Below are 24,362 nucleotides of genomic sequence, written 5' to 3'. Positions count from 1 at the left end.
CATCTGATACTTGACTTTAATGTAAAATTTTAATGAGAGAAATGATAGCGAAGATTTTTTCTAGATAAATTCTTGTTTTCGAGTTGTAATTAATCAAAGTTGCAAAACGAAAAAATTGCTATATTAATTAATCAAGGTAATCGCCCCATAGTAATATTTTTCGTACTACTTTCAGAACTACAGCCCATATTAAACAGTTAATATTTTAATTTATGTCCCTAAAACTATAACAGTTTTCACCACGATAATAAATAATATATATTCAGACTCAGTTCCATTGCACGTTAATAAAAATTTATTTAAGAAGGACTTTAAAATTTAAAGGTTTTTTGATCAGTTCACACAGCTCCTTTTGGATGCACTCGGCTCCTGTCGGCTGCACTCAGTTCCGGAAGCTCACACAGCTCCTGACGATTCATTCGACTTCGATGCACACAGCTCCTGGCGGTTCACTCGGCTCCGTACACACTATATAAGTCGGCTCCGCACAACATTCAATCAGTCTTCTACCAATAGTCTTCATGGACTCAACGTAACATTACATATACGGTTCAATCACATTATACATAAACTTACAAAAAATAATATTTTATATATATATATATATATATAAGTTACTTATTCAAATATAAGTAAATTAGATATAAATTATAAAGGCTTTATTTATTCATGAACCAGCATTAATAATGGATTAGAATAATTATATCTAATCATTTCCCTCTTCAATTATCACAATATTTAATTTTAAAAACCAAATTTTTTCGGTCCTAAATTAATTAATAGAAAACATTTTGAATGTTGTTTCTATATACTTTTATATCAACCTATATACAAATATAAAAAAAAATATATAAATATATATGTATATAAGAGATTATTCTTTTAGTTGAAGTATTGACCATGCTTTGCTGTCACGGTCAATTTTACAGCATGGTCATGTTTATTTCAGCAATTAACCTTATTATTTAGTGTTTTCATATTCTGGTCTGCGATCGGATAAATTTATTTTAGTTGTACAAAGATTGGTATAATTTATGACTATACTTTCTATATTTACGATAAATATTACAACCCGATTTTTTGTTTTGGAAATTTTGGATGAAACTCATTACTCTGGGGAAAAAACTGTAATTTTTTTTATACAATATATGGAAGAAAATATCTGTTGTAACTTTTTACACTGAATTGAAATATTTAGTTTTTCTCACATTTTTATGACATACAGATTGAATGTCAATATATTTACATATATGTATGATAATAATCATCTTATCCTAAAATGTAACATTTATTGTTTTTTCCTGCATTTTTCATTTGGAACAGCTCTTTCCAATATCTAACGATCAACCGTTGTTGCTTGTACTCCATCGACAGCGGTACCTCATTTCCACAACAGTGTTATCTTGCTGTAAACACTCTGTGTTCATCACTTCGTAAGCAAGATTATCGCAGAAAATGCGTAAGGGAGTTTAAGAAGTAAATTCCGAGGAACATATTACACCCCCATATCTTTGTATGATGGTAACAGTTCACCTAGATTCTTACAGAAAGTTGGGCGCTTTATGAATTCCTAAAACTTTTTCAGCATATTTCTTATTTCTTTTTAACGATCTTCACACAGATTTTTCAAACGGCTTAACAGATCTTCGAATTTTTCATTTTTATCAAGCCACATGTGAGGAAAAAATTTTCCTCATTCTGCAAAGACGTTTCACACGGGCAAAATATCAGATATGAGGAGCCCAGTTTTTATCTCAATCATCCAATTTACAACCAAATTATAAATTAAGAACAGTGAATGCATTGCAGTGTAACAGAACACTACATTTATTTTTCATTGAGAATGTTTCGAATGATTCATACTTAAAAGTTTGGCAGTATTATCTTCCAGAGCTGATGCAAGATGTTACTCTGATAACAAGAAAATCTCCCTTCTTCTTATCAGAGGAACATCTTTCATCAGCTCTTATTTTCCAGCTTGATGGGGCAACTCCCATTTACTAAGAATCGAATTCTCTATAAGTTTTCTTTAAAGTTATATATGTTATTACATATGTAACAAATCTACTTTACACCAAACAGAAAAAAATGTATTTTTTTGACCCCAATCTTTTGCCTTTTACCCCAGATTTCTTAAAAATTATAGAAAATACAGTTCTGGGACCTGTTTTTTTTTTAAGTTTTTAGATCAGATTTCATATAAAATCACTAAATTTATCGTTTAATTTTAGTTCCAAGGATTACAGTCTGGATTATTTTTACGGAAGGTACAGAGATTAGGGCAAAATTTTTCACTTTTATCTCACACTTTTCTCTAGCTGTTAGACAACACTTAAATTGAATTTTAAACAAGTGGATTGGACGTGGCGGACCTATCAACTGGGCTCCAAGGTTGCCTGATTTAACGTCTCTGAACTACTACCTGTGGGTCCGCTTGAAATCATTAGTATATGAACAAATGAGTAGAACAGGAAAAGCGTTATTAGAATTCTCATTGCAGTACAACAAATACGAAACAACATTGTTGAAATACGGAAAAACACCAAAAACATTTTGGGGCGGAGGGCATTTTCACCAGTTAATTTAATTGTTTATAGGTTGGTATTATTGTTTGTGTTTGTATATTTATTATTTTTCTAAAATGTTTACTCATTTTGTATTGTGATAATTACAAATTTTGTTTCTTTAATACTTATTTTAAATCTCTCACATTTTGTTATGTTTTCTTTTTAATAAACTTCAAAATTCTTACGTTTATATTTAGAATCTGTGGACTTTACTATATTATTATACTAAGAATCAAATTTTCTACCCGTTTTCTTGAAACGTTATATATGTTATTACCTAACTGAAAAATTTACTTTACATAAAAAATAAAATAGTACTTTTTCGATCTCAATGTTTTGCATTTAACCCCAGATTTCTAAAAAATTACTGAAAATACAGTTATGGGATTTTTGTTTTAATTTTTAGATCAGATTTCATATAAAATCACTAAATTGGTCGTTTAATTTTGGTCCCAAGAATTACACTCTAGTTTATTTTTAAGGAAGGTCACTGATCCGGGCAATATCTCTCACCACCAATACTCGTTAACGAAGCGTTTACGAACCTATGTTTATGAGAATTTCATTTTTTATTTTGAACAGTAAAACACCTGAAAGTTTCTTACATTATTCCTGATCATTCTTTATATGCCTTTGTAGTATTTATATTTTTTTGTTTAACGATAATTAAAAACATATATATACTAAAGGATTTGATTAAATATTTATTAACAAATCCTTTTGGACATTGTCGACTACATCGTTTTTGGTACCTCAATAAATAAAGTAAATTTCGTTACCTTTTATTTATTAATCTTGATTGGCGGTATCCTCTTCTTGAGGGCTGATTCAGTGTTATGGAAGGTGTTAGGAAGGTAAAGAATGGAATATTTTCGGTTTAAAGTACTGTTTATCTGAATATACTAGAAAAGATAAGGCCTACTTTCAGAATAATAAAATACATCATTGAATAAAACTGAAAATAAGAGGTTTGAAAAATATCTTTTAATAATTATCTAAATTTTATTTATATAATTATTATATTATTAATCAGTTATTTATTTATAATTTGTATTACATATTAATTATAATTTATTTTTAATTAACTGATGGGTTAAAAGTGTAGTGATATTGTTATCAATATTTCTTGTTTGAATTACTCAGGTAAAGTATACACGACAATCTTTTTTTTAAATAACTCTAACACTCTCATTTTAGGAACCATTTACCTAAGAAGCGACTATTTTAAAACAAGAATAAACTTTTGTAAATTTGTGACTTTTACTGAATAAAAAATTATACTAAAGTATAAGCTTGTTTTTTTTCTTTTCAGTAAGAAAACACAAGCAATCAGTAAACACATAAGTTCTACAGTTTCAGCTTAATGACTGGGGAAAAATTAAATTTTAAGTCAAATTGAAGGAGGCTAATCTGTATATGTAGAAAATAAGAATATATGCGTATATTCTTTTTGTTATTATTTTTATTTTCCGTTTGAAATATTGAAACTCCATGTGATTATTAGATGAAGTCGATGTAAGAATTTTCTAGGACTCCGATTGGCATTTTTACTTTTATATTTCATAAAGTAATCTATCAAGATATTATACTTAGATTACAGTCTAAAATAATAAGCATAATTTACAATCACTCCCATTTGTAAAAAATTAAGCAATTGAATGAATAGTTGAACACAAAAATTGAAGGTATCTATAGGTTCCATTTCACAAAAAAATATTCTACTTTTTACTGAACATTCAATTAAGGTTTTCTGGAAAGAAGAGATCGCTTCCTACAGTCTGTTTTGTTTCTTCAACAGAAGTAATTATACCTGCACGTCTTAAAATGTGCTTTAACAATCAAATTCTCTTTTTGATAAGAATTTTAATCAACAATTTTTAATAAATGCCATTAAAACTAGAAAATGGTAAAATAATTTTATCCAAGAGAAGTATAGCACCCTTCAGAATATTTTAAAATTGTTATAAACCTAATTTTGAATAATTTCAAGAATAAATGACCTTTCCATTTTCAGCTGGACCCTAGTGAGGGTCGTTGAAGATACTCTATTTTCATTCTCTATTTTTGGGTTTTTTTTTTTTACCTCTTAACCTGTGCGTTTACCTGTTTCAATTACCATATTTGTTTCCCTTGTTACTACATACTTAGAGTTGTCATTTTAATGCTGTTAATCTTTATATTATTCTTGCTTTTCATTTATCCATGTTCACTTATTTTTTCAGCCTTTTATTAACGGCTGTGTTTAATTTTTCATTCGTTCGTTTATCTACCTGTGCTCATATGTGCATGAGGATCTTCTATTTGATAAAAACAAAACGCATGAGAACTGAATTTGTTGGACACATGTGGTTCATATATAGAACAAATTATTGAATCCAGTAATGATAGTGCTTATTAATTAAAGAGTATTATGTTTACTGTTATTATAATCATTTACTGTTTGTTGTCAGGGAAGGTCATCATTGAATGTCCCTCTCTTGTGTGATATTTTAACTTATTATTTACTTATGGTTTCGTTTGTAGAAACCAATTGTAAATTTTTGTTCAAAAAAAAAACGTTGTTGATAGGTACACTGCCTACAGGTATAAGAGAAATTCCATATAAGGATTATGAAAAGCGGGAAATAACGCGGCGCATGCTTTGATGCTATACTTCCGTTTGTACTGCACCGATATATGTCTTGGAATGAGTCTTTATTAATTACGTACGTCTTTTTTGTTAGATTAAAAGTTATTTTAAACGATTTCATATTGTTTTTAATAAACTACCAACCAATTTATTCCATCCGATAATAATAATAATACATTAAACACAAAATAAAATCACGTTCAATTATTTGAAAATTATTTTAATGTCATGTTGGAGACAAAAAATTCTAGGATTAAGTAGTCGTCAGAATAATAAACATATTACTTAAGTAAATTCTTTTAAAGAAAATTATTTTTTTAAAACTATATTTCAGAAATGTACATTTAAACAATTATTTTTCTACAATTTAAAAAAAATTATTTGAAGGCGCAAAAAATGATATTAGAAAAATTTAGTATTAGAAATAAAAAAAAACACGTTAAAATTTTATCAAACTGGAAATTTTTATTGAAAAATGAAGGTTGGAAATATTATAATCGTTATTGGCCTACCATGCAAAGAGTACATTGCTAAAGTAGGTTTGATATTGTAAAATTAGTTAAAATTCAAAATCAACATTCATTGTTAAAGTACTCATTATCGAATGAAAATTTTTTTATCTCAAATAAACAGAAAATTTTGTTTTCCCTCATAACAGTAGTGCAGCTAAGTTTGGTTATGGAGGGGTGCAAGGTATAACTACATAGGTAATGCACCTAAACTCATATAGGCTTATTAAATTTCAGCTTATCTTCCTGCTTTATTTTATTTCCTTTATGTTAAACCTTTTGTAGTAGTTGAGGTTATTGATTTTGTTTAGACGAGTAGTTTTATTCCTTAACCAGTACAATGTTTTGCCAATATATAAAACAAGAAAGACTGAGAAAATTTTAACTTTCAAACTATTTCATTGAGTTAATTAAAGAGTGTACTCGAAATTTTGTATTAATTTATTTATTACATATTTATTTGCAGTGAAATAGTTTTATTGATTTAAAAATACAGATAGAAGTTTCTGCAAATTAGTTAAACTGTCAATCAGAGATCTGAGTAGAAAGAGAAGGATTATTGCGTAAGAAAGTAATATAATATTAACATTATAATCTATTGTAAAACGATAAAGTAGCTAATTATCATAATAATTTTTAAATAAACAATTTATTTATAAGACAAATTTTTTATCTACAGAAATGAAATAAACATATTAATTTATAAGAGGACTGATTAATAGCACTTCAGTCTACAAAATTATGTAAAAAAAAGAGAATTTGCTAAAATTTATAAAAGATACTAAAACTTCGTAAATAATTGAAATAATTCTGATGAACATAATTTTCTATACCTGCAGTCTTAACCTTTATAAATAAATAGATAAAACTCTAATTCCATGTATATAAAATAGATTTAAAAAAATTATGGAGTATCTTTATTTTATAATTTTTATTTTGTAGTTTTGAAATGGTTCCTATAATTTTATTTAAAATACGTAGTTTTCCCAATCGACAAATTTTCCCGATTGAGAAAATGTTAAGTAATGAACAGGTTCACGTAATATAAACTTTTTTTTATTTTGTTGAAAATTTACTTCATTCCAATAGTAGCATTCACTATTTAAAAAATATTCAAATATTTGTTGAGAATACAGTACAGCTTTTAAAGATGTTTGACCTGAGTGTTTTTTCTGCCCTTCCTAGCATTGTCACTCTACCTTTTCTAAAAGTAGTATAAAAATAAAATATTAGTTTTAAAAGTTAATTTTCTAAAAATAGTTGCAGTCCTTTTAGAGTGCTAAAAGTAGTTTTGAGAATGGCGGTACTTCGAAACCCATCACCTTCGAAGTTAGAATGGAAATACTAGGAAGGGCAGAAAACAATAATCAAATCAATTATGATAAGCCTAACGGAAATATGAAAAATGTTATTTTGAAAATTTAAAAAAAAAAAATTTAATAAAACTAAGAAAAACACTCAAATGTAAAAGAATAGTGTCCTCCAGTTCTCTTTTTTTACATTTTGAAAATTTCATATCAACGGAAAATTAAAAAAAATTATACTAACTTATTACTCCTAATTTAACAGTGATTTCAAGTTTGATATTAAATAGAGAAGTCTTACTTTTTCATGAACATATAGAAATTTTATTTTTAATTAGTTCTAAATTTTATTTCTAACAAAACATTTTTTGTTTTATCTCTTACAAAAAATCAAACACGGTATGAAAGACATTACTTGCAAGGAACAAAAAAAGCAAGTATGACAAAAGTATCGAAAGATATCCAGATGCTTGGACTGTAACTAAGTCCAAGCTAAGCCAATCTAGCTAGAATATGGAAATCTGTATTTTCTTTAATCGTACATTTTTCAATTATTTTTCTGAATGTTCTTTGAAAATCACACTAACTTATATCCTTATTTCAGTCAGTCAATATAAACAGTATATCAGGCTGCAAGCATACAAAAATATCTGTAAAACAACTACGTACCCCATTAATTTTTTGATAAAAAAGATCTGACTGACGTTAACGCGAAGAAACTTACTATGGACCTATTCTACAAACTAATAAAAAGTATTCAAGCGCGACATTCAGTATGAATTGAACATGCATAAAAATATACTTAAGAACCAGATTGCGAACTGATTTTTTTTTTTTAAGTCACCAGACACTCAATTAGAAATAATTTAGATATATTTTCTTCTAATCTAATTCAAGATGGTGATATCAATTAGATTTATATTAATTCATTTTTTTTTTTATTTCTATCAGTTAAAACAAGTAACAGACAAAAAGAATTCCTAAATGTCAAAAAATAATAATTTAAAAAATTTAAAAACCCTAAATCCAAAATATTAATGTTTGTTATAGCGTTCATTTTTTTACTGATGAATCTGTACATGAACGTAGATGTGTTGGTGATTATTTTTTCTCTATCTTTGGAATGATTTTGATCAATAATATGAAATTTAGTATGGCGAATTTTGTACGAAGGGTAAAAATGAGAAAATTATTCAAAACAATGATGTCAGGATAAGGAGTAATTGAGGGGGCCATAATTAGAATTTATGAAAATTTTACTTGTATTTGTTCTTTTAGCACACGGAAAAACAAATTGAATTACAATTTATCCCTCAACTGATTTTTACCAATTTCACGAAAGAAACTTATTCATAATAACGTGCAATAGTAACAATGTTGCTACATTGGCGAATATAAATGACTTTTAAAAGAATTGTGAGGAACTTGTTTCAGTAGTCATTCCTGTTGAGACACGAGAAAGATCTAGGTCGAGGTCTGCCTCTGCTAGACGGTCCACACCGCCTGTAGAGGAAAGCCTGGAGGTTATGTTGTGAGCACATGGTAGGTCCTACGCGAACCTATTTAAGAAAATGAAGTCTACCGTCACGCAGGATGAAGCGAGTGAAGTACTGCCGTTACGTAAAGGCAGGAATGAGGAGTTACAAATGCGTATTAAAGGGGCGGAGAATGCGAAACAATTTACAGCTGTTCTACGTGACAAGACAGCCTACCTACAAGTAGACCTGAGGACACGCGGAGATAGGAAGGCTTTCGTCCACATAAAAGACATTGGTGTGGATACAAGTGAACAAGAAGTCGGAGAGGCTGTAGCTAGACTGATCGGTATTAATGAAGAGTTTCGCATCACTTCAGTGCAGAAGGCATATGGCGACACACAGAATGTCACAATTGTAACGACGTACAGGGCTGACAATACCTTGATTAAGAATCGAATACGTATTGGGCGGGTCCATTGTCGGGCCTACATTCGAGAAGAGAGTAACAGGTGTTATTGTTGCTGGAGTGTTGGACACAGGAGTGTTGAGTGTCGGGAGCCCGACAGGACTGAGCTTTGTTACAATTGTGGCAGAAAAGGACACCAGATAAGAGAGTATCGAGAGCCGAAATTATGTCTAGACTGTCAGAGTAGAGATCACCGCACTGAAATAGTGACGTACGGCTCTGCTCGCAGTGCTTAGGATAATATTATCCAATGCAAATCGCAGTGTAATTTTTCACAATCTGGTGGGAGAGGTGGCTCGAAGTCTCTGTGTAGATTTTTTAATTACTACAGAGTCGAATAGACATATGGCAGCCAGGACGATTGGTGTACCGATGTACCGAAGGTCGACGTTGCGGTACAGAACGTCAGTGGCAGGTTGAGATGCCAGCTTTTTGTTAGAGGCCCAGAACTGATTGACCTCGAGCTATCGAATGCAGTACTCATTGGTGTTTACATCAGGCCAAATTGTAACTTAGTCAAGTTTGAAGAACATATGACTAAGTTACACGAGGTCATAATAAGGTCGCCTAAATAAGTCATCCTGATGGATGATAGTGAATTGCAAGTCAGTCGTTGAAGGCATTCGGTACACCAGTCGAAGAGGCGAGAGAGATGCTATCAGACCTAATTCAAATGACAGGGATGTTTTGTGTCAATGACTACACGCCCACTTACGAGACTAGAGGCCATGCTTCTGTGCTGGATCTGACAATCCTTGATGGGAGCTGGGACCATATTAGATGTCACTGGAGAGTCTTACGTAAGGAGACCGCAAGCGACCACTTGGCTACGCTTTTGGAGATAGACGATGTATTGTATCGTACGGCTAATTTCCAGAGATCCATCAGATAGACACAAGCACAGGTGATTGTAGTAGTCGCGAAAGTGACGGATGAAATCTCACGCCAGATGTTCTGCAAGAACTGACAATTGAGGAGATATCTCAGATACCTAGCAGAGATAGAGGATCTAAACATACATACTGGTGGTCTGAGAGCATCGCAACGAAGAGGCAGGAACTGCAACGACTAAGACGTCATAAATAACGTAGGATAACCGGAAGAGAGGCCTATGAAGAGGCAGCGCTCAATTATGTGAATTGTAAGCGTTCACTCAATTATGACATTAAACAGGCTAAGACTGAAAAATGGCGTGAGCTCTGCAGAGAGCTAGATGAAACCCAGTGGAGCGGGCTTATCAAAGAGCAATGAAGGGTTTTGGTACACGATTGCCCGTCCTCACGAAGGATCAATCGAGCAAACAGATTACCAAACTTTTTCCCCGTACTATTAACGGTGTTACTGATGTTATTTATTGCGAGGTAACACGCTTCTCACAAGAAGTGTCTAAGGCTAAAGCCAAACTGAATAAAAAGAAGAGTCCCGGCCCAGGTGGCATTCCAGCGAGGTTTTGAAGGGTTTAATGTTGAAAGTGCCATGGGAAATGACAAATGTATTGAACTACGGTCTTGAGAACAAATGCTTACCGGGTTGTTAAAAGAAATCGCGTCTGGTATTCCCTCCCAAGCAAGCTAGAGAAGATCAAGATGTTGCGAATCGCCCGTTAGTCTTATTAACAATGTCGGCAAATCAGTCGAAAGGATGCTGGCGTCCCGCATAGTTGAGGAGTTTGAGGCGGGCGTCGGCATCCACTCTAACTAATACGGATTATGGCAAGGAAGGTCAGCAATACAGGCCGTAACGAAGGTGGTCAACTGGGCGGTCGCCACAGAATAGGGGACATGGAGGAAAAGGCGCATGTCGATGTTCATTATGCTCGACGTACGCAATGCGATCAGTAGTGTGCCGAGGACGACAATCATGTCTGCGCTTCACGGCAAAGGAATCAGTGACTACCTGAGACGCCAGATCGGGGAATATCTCAGCGATCGTTGGGTGACGGCTAATACACAAGCAGCGGCCCTGCGATTTCAGCTTTCAGCAGGTGTCACAGGGATCAGTATTGGGCCCATTGCTATGGCTAATAGCATGCGATGGTGTGCTTTGCCTCCCTTTGCCGGACGGTGCTGAAACGATTGCTTTTGCTGATGACATAGCCGTATTAGTTAGTGAGACTGAGCTGGAGACCAGAGGAAATGAAGCGCTAGACATGATTAACACCTGGATGCAGGAGCATAGCCTTACATTAGCTCCACACAAATGCAAGTATACAACTCTTAATGGAAGGAGAGTGGTGGGACAGATAAATTTAAAGCTAGGCGATCAACCTCCACAGCTTAAGAACTGCGTCGAATACTTGGCAATTCACATAGATAGATCTTGTCGCTTCAGTTAGCATGTAGTCGAAGCGTGTTGCAAAGCCGAAAGAACGCTCAAGGCGCTCAACCAATTGCTGACAACTCAAGAGTCCCCGACACGTCGACGTTGCTTTATGGAGCCCCAGTGTAAGGGACTGTGGTTGGAGTGCAAAGGAATTTAAGGCGGTTACAGGGGATTCATAGACGCACCCTACTTGGCGTGATTTCAGGATCGTATCCTATAAAGCATCATGTGTCATAGCTTCGGTTTTGCCCATTGACCTACGGATTAAAGCACGCAGCTTAAAATATAATGAGATGGACAGATCAGAGGTCGACATATTGGTCATGAATGATTGGAAGGTTAGATGGAGGACAGGAATCGGCTCAGCGTGAACAAGTAAGTATGTTAATGATGTGGAAGAGGAGTCGGCTTGAGGACATGGCAAGGTAGGTTTTTATACCACACAGTTGCTCACTGGCTATAGCGCTTTTGAGGACATTTATTCAGATTTGGTAGGCGTGCACCCCCCAATGTATTTTTTGCTCTGTGATTGACACGGCAAAACATACTCTTTTTGCGTGTGTTGCGTGGAATGGTTTGCGGAAATCATAACAACAATAACAACAACCAGAATAACTACAGTAACACCCAGAACAATAATCGGAACAATCAAAATCAGAACAACCGGTACAATAACCAAAACAATAATAATTTCAACAATAATAATCAGTATAGCCAGAATGTAAACAACAACAATTTCAACCAGAACTAGAACAGTAACCAGATCAACCAAAACCAGAACAATAATAACCAAAATGCTCCCTAGAATAATAACAATAAAAACAAAAATAACCAAAACAATCAGAATCAGAACAACAATCAGAATGCAAAAAACTAAAACAATAACCAAATTCCATTTAGCAATAGATGGTTTCAGTCATTCTAATGGGCAACGTGAATTAGCTTGATTCCTTTTATAACATGTAACATGATTTACTCTGTATCAGAAAAATATATCTTAATAAAATACTGACTAATAAAATATTTCAAATTACTATTTTCCACAAAACTTTTACTATTTCAATAATTTATCGTTTACAGAAAAACTTATATGAGCTTGTTTAATCTGCCAACAGGAAGACCATTCTTTTTAATATCATTCAATATTGTAGCAATAATTACTCTTGATTAGGCCACAATAAATAAATTTCAGAATATCCTAAAATAATTAGTATTTTATCCTATAAAATAATATTTGTAAATTTAATAAATGTTTTCATTTAATCATTCTACATAATTTTTTTTTTTTTTAATATAGTGCAAGTTAAAACATTCAATCCTTTTTAAGAGCGATTCTTTTTAGTTTCATTTAAGTTAAATGTAACTACCTTTTCATGAAAATAAATTTTTTATGCTTAATTTATTTACATTGTCTACAATGGATTTTTTATTTAATAAATCTGTGTATGCTAAAAATTTGCTTACTCACTTTCATTATAATTATAATTTATTATTAATATTAAATTAATGTTGTAAATTATTAAAATTAGAAGTATTTACGAATTTCATAGTTACTTCTAATACGTAAAATTTCACATGATATTTAGGAAATAAAATGGCCGCCTAAGGTTATATGAAGCCCCACACGGAGAAAGGAATTTTTTTAATGAATTCTACAGTGGACATAATCTGATACCTTTTTTACATAGCTTTCTGATAGTTATCCTTTACTTACCAGAAAATCTGATAGGTGCAGAAAAGAAATTTTTTTCCTTTATGTAAAAGGAATTATATATTCCTTTATTTGTGCCCTAAGAAAATACACAAGGTAGCAAATTATTTTAATTTATATTTTAAAAAGGCATTAAAACTCAAATTCCAATCATTTTTAATGAAGTAAGTACCTTCAAATATTTTAGAAATAGATAAAAAGAATATTTTAGATTAATAGGTTTATTAGAGGAAATTGTTAATCGGTTTTTACCTTTCGTTATAAAATGTAATGCTATGTATTAATTATATTTTGTAATATAAAGTGTAATTACCTTTATTTACACTTATTCAATCTTTTTTTATTTATTAAAATGCATTTAATTTCTTAAAAAATTCTAAATTTATTTTCATTAATTTTTATTTAAATTTTGTCTTTCCTTTTAATGCCACCTTAATTATTTTATAACATTTTAAATATTATCTAAGGATACAAGTATATTTTTGATTGTATTTTTTGAAATGTGTGACTTATTTGTAATCAATTCATGTTAATACAGGGTCCTGTTGATAAGAATTAGCGGGACCCTATATTGTACAATTTTTGAAAGCAAGTAAAGAGTAATAATAATACTTATTATTATTACTTAATTCAACTTGTGTACATCATTATTGTATAACAAAATAAAAATCAATTATTTTTATTATGACGAAGGAAAAATTTTAAATCCTGTTTATTTACCACGTCATTTTTCTTTGTAAAAACAATTATTGTTATTAAGGAAACATTTACCTCAGAACCATCGCAGTAAATTTATCAAAAAATTAATAAAACAAAATGTTATCCAGTTTATGAGCAAGGTCTGAAAAAATTGTAAAAATTAATATTGCATGTAATACATACAGTAGATAACTTCACATTATCTTATTAGAAACGCGTTAATGCGAAATCATTGTTAAATAGAATTTAAAAAGTATTTTTACATTTTATAAGAACGAATATAGCACTACTTGCACAAAAAAAAAGTTATTTTTCTACCACTAATGAACATATAGAAAGATGAAAATACAAAATAAGACTTCTTTCAAGCACTAGTAGATCAATGAAATAAACGGAGATGTTATTTCCTATTATGAAGCTTAGTAATTAAGAAAATGATTTTTATTTTTCAATTTTTTCGTAATCTCCTTTTCTTAGATTACTTCAGCGACTTCAACTGATCTGAAGAGTTCTAAATCACTTTAATTGGACGTTGAAACTAGAAAGAAAAACTATTTACGATAATTTAATTATTCAAGAAGGTAATCAGTATTGAAACTATTTTACTGTACACATTAAAGGATAAATAATACAAAAAAATAAAAAATAAAAATACAACCTCAGATAGCGTTCACAGAATTTATTTTTTCCTGCAACAGTTGAAGATTCTCTACTATGGGTAGTTAATCGATACAACAGTTTCCCATTTCCAAGAAATACCCTATGAAACTTAATAATCTAAGAATTTCAATATGCTAATCGTATAAATTATTGCTAGATAAGATAAAATAATAAAACAATAATATTATATATGGATTCCATTACAACAAAGAATATTCCACTTATTAAGGAAGATAAAATTATTAAATGTTTACCTGTGATACGAGTTAGTAAGCTTTTGCATACCTACCCAAAACCATAAGAACTAAACCAGATGATATCTTAAGTTAAACTCCGACAATTAAGTTTTCTTTCTGGAGACAATTTTAATAAAGACATTTATGGATATGATATGAGGTGAGAAAATGGAAAAAATGGTGTTGATTAAGAGGTTATTGCAACCTCCGGCTTATGTTATATTTATAACAAATCTAAATTTAAACGAAAAAAAGATCAAATTAACCAACTAATTAAATTAAAAATACGTAATTTATTAATTTTTAGAGAAAGATACAAAGGGTATTCTTCCAACATGTGTTCATGTCAAGAATTTAATAGAGGACGAGAACCAGGGTCCTCTACCATGATCCACATATCTTTCACAGTAAAATCTTGTTTTAAAGAATTGACGTGTAAATTGGCAAAAGTAATTTTATCTATTAACATGGTGTATAAATTTAAGCCGCTTTAAGCACTATTTAAAATTCTGAACATATATTTTTTTTGTTGTAGGACGAAAAAGATCAGCACTACTTTTATAAGCATTACGAGATATAGTATATTTTGTTGCATCAGACTAAATAAGTTTAATTATAACGGTTATTATTAATCTTAGTTTTATATTTAACTCATGATAAATGTAATAATCGATTTTTTTCAATTTCTATTCAACATTGAATAATATTATTGTAAAAATAAATTAATATAATTCTTAAAGTTTTTTAACGTGATAAATCATTATCATTATAATTCTCTTTTAGATGATGAACAAATTAATTTATCTCTTTCTTAAATATCTTTAATTAAACTTTCAACTTATTTTGCAGTTAATGAACCCAATTATGACATGGAATCGTACCACTTTTTGCTGTTCAACCGAGAATTTTTTATATCTTTTACCACATTTATGTAGGGGGTTCTTACCCAATAATTTAGCAATTATTTAGGGAATTTTTTTTTTATTTTCATATTTTGTTTTAGTAAAATTTACTAGCCTCACCTATTCGTTTCCTTCCTTCAAGTATTTTTAAAAATCAGTAATGTATTTCTACTAAAGAATTGTGCGTGTAAACTGGCAAAAGTAATGTTATCTATTAACATGTCTATTAACAAAATTCTGAACATGAATTTTTTTTTGTTTTAGGACGATATTAAATAAATATTGTTTTAAATGATATTAAATGATGCTTGTTAGGCTTTGGAGAAACTTTGTTTTAACAGTTACGATTAAGAAATAATTATAGTATTTTTTCTTGAATTTATTTTGAAAGGTATTCGAATGTGTTACAATAAGTACAAAAATGCTGCATTCCATTAAAAAATAACACAAAATATTTTATGCAATATTTAACAGAAATAGATTGAAAGTTTTTGTAAATAGGTGTTTGTCCATATCACGTTAAGTTATAATTGTATACATCTAGGATTGGTACAGCCTTTGTCATAGGTATGTTACTGAACAAAACAAGAATAGCTAAGCAAGAAAACATCTAAAGTAAATATACTTCTGAAACATAAACTTTTTTTTAATATTGAAGTTCTAAAAATTCTCCTTGTAATTTTGTTAAAAAATATTTAATTAAATTTTTCGGCTTTGAACTGAAAAGAATATTTTGTTAATAAATAACAGGAAAAATAAAAATTACCCTAAAACTAGATTCAGATAAACAGAACGTACTCAACTGGTCCGTCATTTTACATACCTAAAAGAGTAAAATTAGACGTGAAAAACTCCTTATAACTGTCAAGAATATTATACTTTCTTTACTTTTCGTCGTTATTATACATTTTTAATAATACGAATGAAAAATATCCAAGTTAAAGTTACGTTATCCTCCAATTTCGTTTTATTAAGATCTTCACTTTATGTCAATGGAAAATTAAAAGAAAAAAGACCAGTAACTTACTAACGTTTGAATTGGAGGTGATTTCAGATTTGATGGCGATTAGTTGTGTGGATCATAGTTGTGTACTTTAAGTAGCCAGTTGGAATTTGGTAAGAATAATTATATTCATAAATAAAATTAAGAAAGTATCGAAAAGTGGAAACCTACTCTCTTTTTGAAATCAGGAAATAATCAATCAGAAATAGATTCGAATACGTTTCTGTGAACTTTAATTTTACATCTGAAATATTACTCTCTATTTTCATTACTTTAACTAATTGTACTATCGTTTAAATTTGTGTACAATACATTTTTTTGTTATGTAACTGCATAATTATTTTAATAATATTATGAAATAAAATTTTGTAAACTTTGTGTCCTCTCTAAAAGTACTAGAGAGTCTAAGAAATGCCAATTAGGTCTTAGATTTTATAAAGAGAAAATCCTGATATTCACTTCCCCGCGGTAGAGAGTGGTAACGATTTTATATATTACAATTGGTTGGTATATACAAGCAACTTATGGGACCGACTGGCTCCTGGGATAAGGAGCTCCGTATCTACAAGTGCCAACGGCCTTTGTGGAGGGCGGATGAGGAGTATCGGTTTGGCACTGCGAAGCCCCTGGTTAGGGAAGTCGCTCCCAAGTCTGGAAGAAATATTTATAGGAAGTCAATCATATTAGGATGTAGAAGACAACAGAATAAAACTGTATTATTATTTTCTAGTCGGGAATCATGGTGATGTCGCCTTTTGTTAATTATTCCGGAGATAAAATGACTTCCCATTCCTATCTCCTGGGGAAGCAGCAGTAGTGTCATAGAAAAGGAAAAGCTGATTGAATAGGTACATGGAATGTGAGAACATTACTTTCGTCATGTAAGTTGGAAAACTTGAAAGAAAGATAAAAATAAGTAAAATGGATATAATAGGGCAAAGAGCGGTTAGATGAAAGGGAAGAGGAAGTTGAAAAGTGGTGAAGTTATCTTGTATTACTCAAGAAATGAAAGAGAAAAATACGGAGTAGAAATAACTAAAAAATAGTGTAACAAGAAGAATACAAAAAAGTATTTTATCTGGATGATAGAATAATGACTTTAAGAATTGAAATGATGCCAAAAGATGTAGTAATAGTCAGGAATACATGCCAATGTCGGAGTATAAGGATGAGGATATTGAGAAAATGTACTATAGCATTGAGGAGTTATTAGCAAATCAACAAGATTGCTGTAAAATAATTTTAGGGAACTGGAAACAAGTGGTGGTAGAAGGTGAAATTGGAAAGACAGTGGGCAAGATTGGGTACACGAAATGAGAGAGGAGATTTTAAATTCTAAAAAGAAAAAAAGAAATTGTAAATATAATTTTTATTTATAAACGATGATTTAATTACTTTTTGTAATGAATTTTTTTTAATTAACATAACTTTTATATCAGATAAGATTTCTATGACGAATCAATTTTCTTTTTTCGATTATAAGAATAAATAACCTTATTTAGTTAATGTTATCAAAAAATATTTTCTCAAATTCAACAAATTAATAACAGAGAATGATTCAGGTTGGATTAATAATTGCTTAGTTTTGGGTCATCGGCTCTACAAATAAATGTACTGACAGAGAATGTAGATAATAATTCAAAACCAATATCTTATCAGAAAATAATAGCTTTTTGACATGAAGTTAGAAAAAGTTTTATAATTTGCAAAAGCAATACTTATTTTAATACATTGTTTTAAACATCTTTTCAATATTTTACATTTTCCAAGTTTATCATAAGATTAAGTTTCTGCAAATATTAATGATTTTTTGGAAGAAAAAATTAATATTAAAACTAAGGTTAAAATTAAAATTTTTTGCAACCTTTATCAAGGACGTGAAGCTGTAACTAATATCTGAAAATATGCCGCTGACATGATTGTCAGCCTTTTTATAACAAAGCCATTTTTTTAATAAATACGAGTTATTAGTATACTCTTCTATATTGTGTGCCTATGCAAATGATAATTCTAATAATTAAATTAAAAGGTTGAAGGTTGAAGGTTGAAGTAGCAGAGGAACAGTCATTAGTTAAATGAGATGAAACTTTTAGCAGAAACGCAAAAACGAAATCATAAGTAGGCTTATTTATAAAACAGAAAGGTGAAAACCTTTTCGGGGAACATCCCATTTATATAGAATTTTTATTCCTATAAATTAAGTAAACAATATAAATATTATTAACATCATTTTTTTTGAAAGTATTTAAGTAAATCGTATTGAATAATAACAATAAAATACAACTTTAACATTTTTATAAAAAGTAATTGTAGAAAGCTTATAATAGAACAGATAGAATATTTATTTATTTTAACTGTCTAGGTGTGAATTTCTACAAAAATGTGCATTAAAAAATTTCGTCTTCTGTTTTTAATAAAGAATAAGGAGTATCATAGTGAGTTTAATCTGTGTAATTCAATTTTTTTTTTCTATTTTGATAAAGAAATTATTTCATAAGTAGTAAACATAAATTTGGTATAAATTATAAAATTATAATATATTACATTTTTTCATTTGTAAATTTTTTCCTCAATTTTATTTTTGAAAATAATAATTCAATATCCACAACGAATGACCTATCACCTATTGATATCTATAAATATTGTTATCGAGTAGGAATGATAACCGTATAGTATATAAGACGGCGACGGTTATGATACCGTCACCTTCAACATGAAGTCCTCATTGGTATTGTTGTTTCTCGTTGGCTTTGCTGCTGCCGCTGTCCATCCTTATGGACAATCCAAAAGACAGTGTTTCACCGGTTTCTTCAATAACCAGAATGAAGTTTCTCCAGTAAATCAAGAACAAGAACAGAACCAGAACAACAACCAATTCTATAATAACAACAACAACAATAATCAAAATGGAAATAACCAGAACAACAACCCGTTCCAAAATCAAAATAACAATAACAACCAGAATGGACAGTATGTAAACAACAACCAGAACCAAAATGGTGAGTGCATGATATTTTAAATTGATAATACATTTTTAAATTTATACCATCGCTTAATTTGAAATAATAAATTGAAAATATTTAAGATTAATAAAAAATTACGTTTATCTCATATTGATTATTCACACCAAAATGATTATTTATATGTTTGATTATTATTAAATAATAATGATAATAATAATAATAACAATAATAATAATAATAAAAATAATAAAATAGCTGACAGATTGTTAATTAATAACTATATTATTTAAAATATTTAATTATTATAAATTATAATTTTAATTTTTTTTTTGTTTGAAAAATAAAATACATTACTCTTTTCCTAAAATTGTTGTTTTCGTTATATTAAAAAAAGTCAAGTAAACATTTTTGTGCATTTGTTTTAGTTTCATGCAAAATTTAAACGTATACAGTTAAAAATCGGCTTCACCTGGTTATATGTTTTCTTGAGTTTTCCGTCGTGGACAATTTTTTGGTTTTATTTTTATTTTTTTTAAAGTGGCAGGAGGCAGGTCGAACATACAGTAACAGTAACAGCGGTTGTGTTGGTTGAACTGCCACGCCGTATACCATCGTATCCCTAAAAAATAGAAATTTAAAAAACCCGAAAATGCTTTTTAAATATTTAACTAAGGAGTATCTGCAAGCCCCAATCTAGTAAAATATTGTTTAGGTTAATCGAATAGTAAAAATTTTTAATTATTGTTCAAAATTTTTACTTTTCTGCACCCCTTTTAAGGATGAATTTCGAAAAATATAGAAATTAGTTTCTAGATATTTTATAAAACCTATATACACCAAATTTCAAGTAGATATCTTTATTTTTACCGAAAAATTAAAAAATATAGCCGGATTTCAAATAAAATTCAATATCCATGTTAACCCTTTGAACTCGGAATTTTAGAAAATATAGGTATTCGTATGTAGATATTCACATGAAAATTATACACACCAATAATCAAGTTGATATCTTCATTTATTACCCAGCAATTTGAAAAATACTAAATTTTATCGTGACTTCATTTTAACCATTTAAACTCGGGATTTCAAAAATCCATTCTTAGTGTGTACATACACCGTAAGAAGAACATGTATACAAATTTTCATAAATTTATACTCAGTAGTTTTTGTGTTGATGAATCAGTCAGTCAGGACATGAATCAATATTAAAAAAACCGAGAATGGTTCATAGATTTTTACCTCAAGAGTATTGCAAGTCCCAATCTAGTGAATATCTCATTTAGTAGTGTACTCGGAAATTAAGAAAATCTGCAAGCATTGTTCACATTTTTTTTACTTTTCATCACCGCTTTCAAGGTTTAATTTTGAAAAATCTACAAATACTTTTTAGATATTTACAAGAAAATTACACACACTATCAAGTTGATATCTTCATTTATTGCCGAGAAATTAATAACAAAATTGCCGGGTTTCATAAAAATTGAAAATTTATTTTAACCCTTTAAACTCAGAATTTCAAAAAATCTTTAAATTAGTTTTTTAAATATTCACATGAAGATTACATACATGAAAAATCAAGTTGATATCTTCATTGGTTACCGAAAAATAATAACAATAAATTTCATTGATACTACATTTTAACTGTTTAAATTCGGAATTTTGAAAAAAAGTTTAAGTATTCACTTACACCGTAAGAAGAATATACACAATTTTAATCAATTTATCTTGTAGTTTTGTGCTAGGCTTTGATGAATCAGTCAGAAAGGATATATTATTTTATAGATATAAGTAATAACAATACTAACAGGTATATTTGACCTAATATTAAATATATATATTCATACCTGGAGTAATATTCATACGAAAAATTCTCTTCAAAGAATTCCAAGAAACTAGTTTCAAAAAATGCTGATTTTATATTTTTCTACAAAATTTACCTTAATATAAAATGGATTAAAGAATTTATTTACATATGAATGTAACTATTTTCACACAGTAATTCTCATTTATTTTCAAACAATGTACAGACTAGTATTCTTTTATTTTTATAGTCACAATACTGGGTGGGCGTGAGTATAGAATACATAACTAAGCATTAAGTGATATTTCCTGTGAAACAGTCGAAAGCTTAGTAAGCGTTTCATTTTCACATTAAATATATATATATATATATATATATATATATATATATATATATATATTAAAAATAAGATAATTTGATACTAGAGTAAGTATAAAATTTGATCTAACTTATAAAATATTGAAATAAATAAATGCACGAACATATAAAGCAGTATTATTAATAGATGAATATGTAGAATAACCACAGGTCTTCTAGACTATTTCATGAAATATATAAGCGGGAGGGAGTTTCAATGATTTACGTGTGGTTGGTAGTGTCCGTTAGTCCTATTAGATATTGGGAAAAAACAAGTACTGCAAAACAAACAACGGTATTCCGTTGACAGTTGAAGGATTGTGCTATTGCATTTCAGAATTGATATTTTATAAAAGAGGTGAAAAATAATCTTTCTTTGTTTTCAGGAAACGTGTTCGGAAACAACCAAAACCAGTTCACCAATAACCAATATAGCAACAATATCAACCAGAACAGTAATCAATACAACAATAACAACCAGAACCAAAATAACAATTACAACTACAACGATAATAACAAGTACAACAACCAAAACAATCAATACAACAACAACAATAATCAGAATGGACAACAGAATCGGAACAGTAATAATAGTCAAAACCAGTACAACGATAACTACAACAATGGAAACAGCAACAACCAGAACCAAAATGGTCAGAATGTAAATTACAACAATCAGAATAATCAATACAACAATAACAACAACAACTACAATAACCAAAACCAGAATAGCTACAACAACCAGAACCAGTACAACAATAATAATGGTTACAATAATCAGAACAGCAACAACCAAAACAACCATTACAGTAATAACAACAATCAATACAATAACCAGAACCAAAATGACCAGAATGTGAACAACAATCAAAACCAATATAACAATAACAACCAAAACCAGAATTACTACAACAATAACAATCAATACAGCAACAACAACAATAACCAGAACCAATATGGCCCAAATGCAAACAACTATAATAACAACCAGAATAATTACAACAATAATAACCAAAATTCCTACGATAACAACAACCAAAACTACAATAACAACAACAATAATCAAAACAACTACAATAACAACAACCAGTACCAGAACAACAACAATCAAAACAACTACAATAACAACAACCAGTACCAGAACCAGAACAACAATTACAACAACAATAATCAAAACCAGAATAATTACAATAACAACAACCAGTACCAGAACCAGAACAACAATTACAACAACAACCAGTACCAGAACCAGAACAACAATTACAACAATAACCAAAACCAGAATAACTACAATAACAACAACCAGAACTCATACAACAATCAGAATAATAATCAGAACAATCAAAATGAGAACAACCAAAATAATAATAACAATTTCAACAATAATAACCAGTATGGCCGCAATGTAAATAATAACAACAATTACAGTAACCAAAATCAGAACAACAACAATTACAGTAACCAAAACCAGAACAACAATTACAATAACCAATACCAAAACAACAATAACAACCAAAACAATCAGAATCAATCCAACAACAACCAGAATAATCAGAATCAGAGCAATAACAACTACAACCAGAATGCAAACAACCAAAATAATAACCAAAGTCCGGTTAGCAGTAGCTGGTTTCAGTCACTGAAATGGGCTATATAAAAGCAGTCTGATCCTTTTTATAAAATGTAATAAAATTACTCTGTTTTGAGTAAATAAAGAATTTAACTTATATAAAATTGTTTTTTTTAATTATTTTTGAATTCCTTTTGTCATCTTCATTGATAATTCGCTTATAGAAAATCTTAATTAAGCTTTTTCAATTTGTTAAAATAGACTTTCAGCAATATAGAAATGATTTCACATGATTAAGTTATACTTAATTCAGTGTATCCTATACTTAAATAATCAACATTTTATCCCCCAAAAAATAAAATAGGTAAATTTATCAATTTAATTTTTTTTAAATGTTAATTGCAATTTGTTCCTTGATAGAAATAAATTTATAATTTAGTAACAATAACTAAGTAATAATTTTCGTAATATCAGTTGATAACGTTATTTATTGAAATTTTTCAACGTTCTATGCTACAATAATTTAATAATACAATATGCCATGACAAATAACTGTTACCTATAGAATCCAGTAACTAAAGTTAACAAAGGAATAACGCTATGATGGTAGTGTTTTTTGAATTTAAAAAGTTATATGAAAATAACTTTTAAAAAAAAATCTTTGCGCTTTGTTAATTTTTATTCTACAACAAATTTATGTTAGATAAGATGATGTTTACTGAAAACGTTCATACTCCCCTTTATGTTGATTATAAAAACACATAATTTAAATGACAGAATTAGGCTAGTGTAAAGAATGATTATAATTATAATTATTTTCTTTTTAGTAGCTAGAATTTTACAAAAAACATAATAATATCGGTAATAATTATTAATAAAATATTATCATATATTAATAGTTAAATTTAATTTTAGTTGAAATCACTATGACTTGTAGAGTAACTTCTACATTCAACTATTTACTTGGTATTTAGGTAATAAGAATAAATGACCAAGTTAACACTCAAATAGTTCTCAGGGAAAGAGAAGCGTATGTTAAAATTTGTATGAGAAATAGACATTTTTGTATATAAGTGGTGAACAAATTATTATATCTAATAAATTTATTATAGTCCTATATTCTTTCCAGTTATAAAAATATGTCCTTGTATAATTAGTGCTCAATCGGTCGAGTAGTATTCATAT

At 29.4% G+C, this 24,362-nt stretch overlaps 1 protein-coding gene across 1 annotated transcript in view; it reads left to right on the top strand.

The window, feature by feature from the left end:
- Positions 1-23,341, top strand: part of LOC142317850 (uncharacterized) — a 36,439-nt gene extending 13,098 nt beyond the window's left edge. The window contains exons 5-6 of the mRNA XM_075354400.1: positions 19,168-19,485; positions 21,994-23,341. Of these exons, the coding sequence (XP_075210515.1) occupies positions 19,168-19,485; positions 21,994-23,264 (1,589 nt within the window). The 3' untranslated portion in view covers positions 23,265-23,341. The remainder of the gene's footprint in view (positions 1-19,167; positions 19,486-21,993) is intronic.
- The last annotated feature ends 1,021 nt before the right edge of the window (positions 23,342-24,362 follow it).

Source organism: Lycorma delicatula, chromosome 1 (assembly GCF_047948215.1).
Source record: "Lycorma delicatula isolate Av1 chromosome 1, ASM4794821v1, whole genome shotgun sequence".
NCBI lineage: Eukaryota > Metazoa > Arthropoda > Insecta > Hemiptera > Fulgoridae > Lycorma > Lycorma delicatula.
The sequence above is the reverse complement of the archived record's forward strand: the minus strand, read 5'-3'. Positions and strand labels throughout refer to the sequence as shown.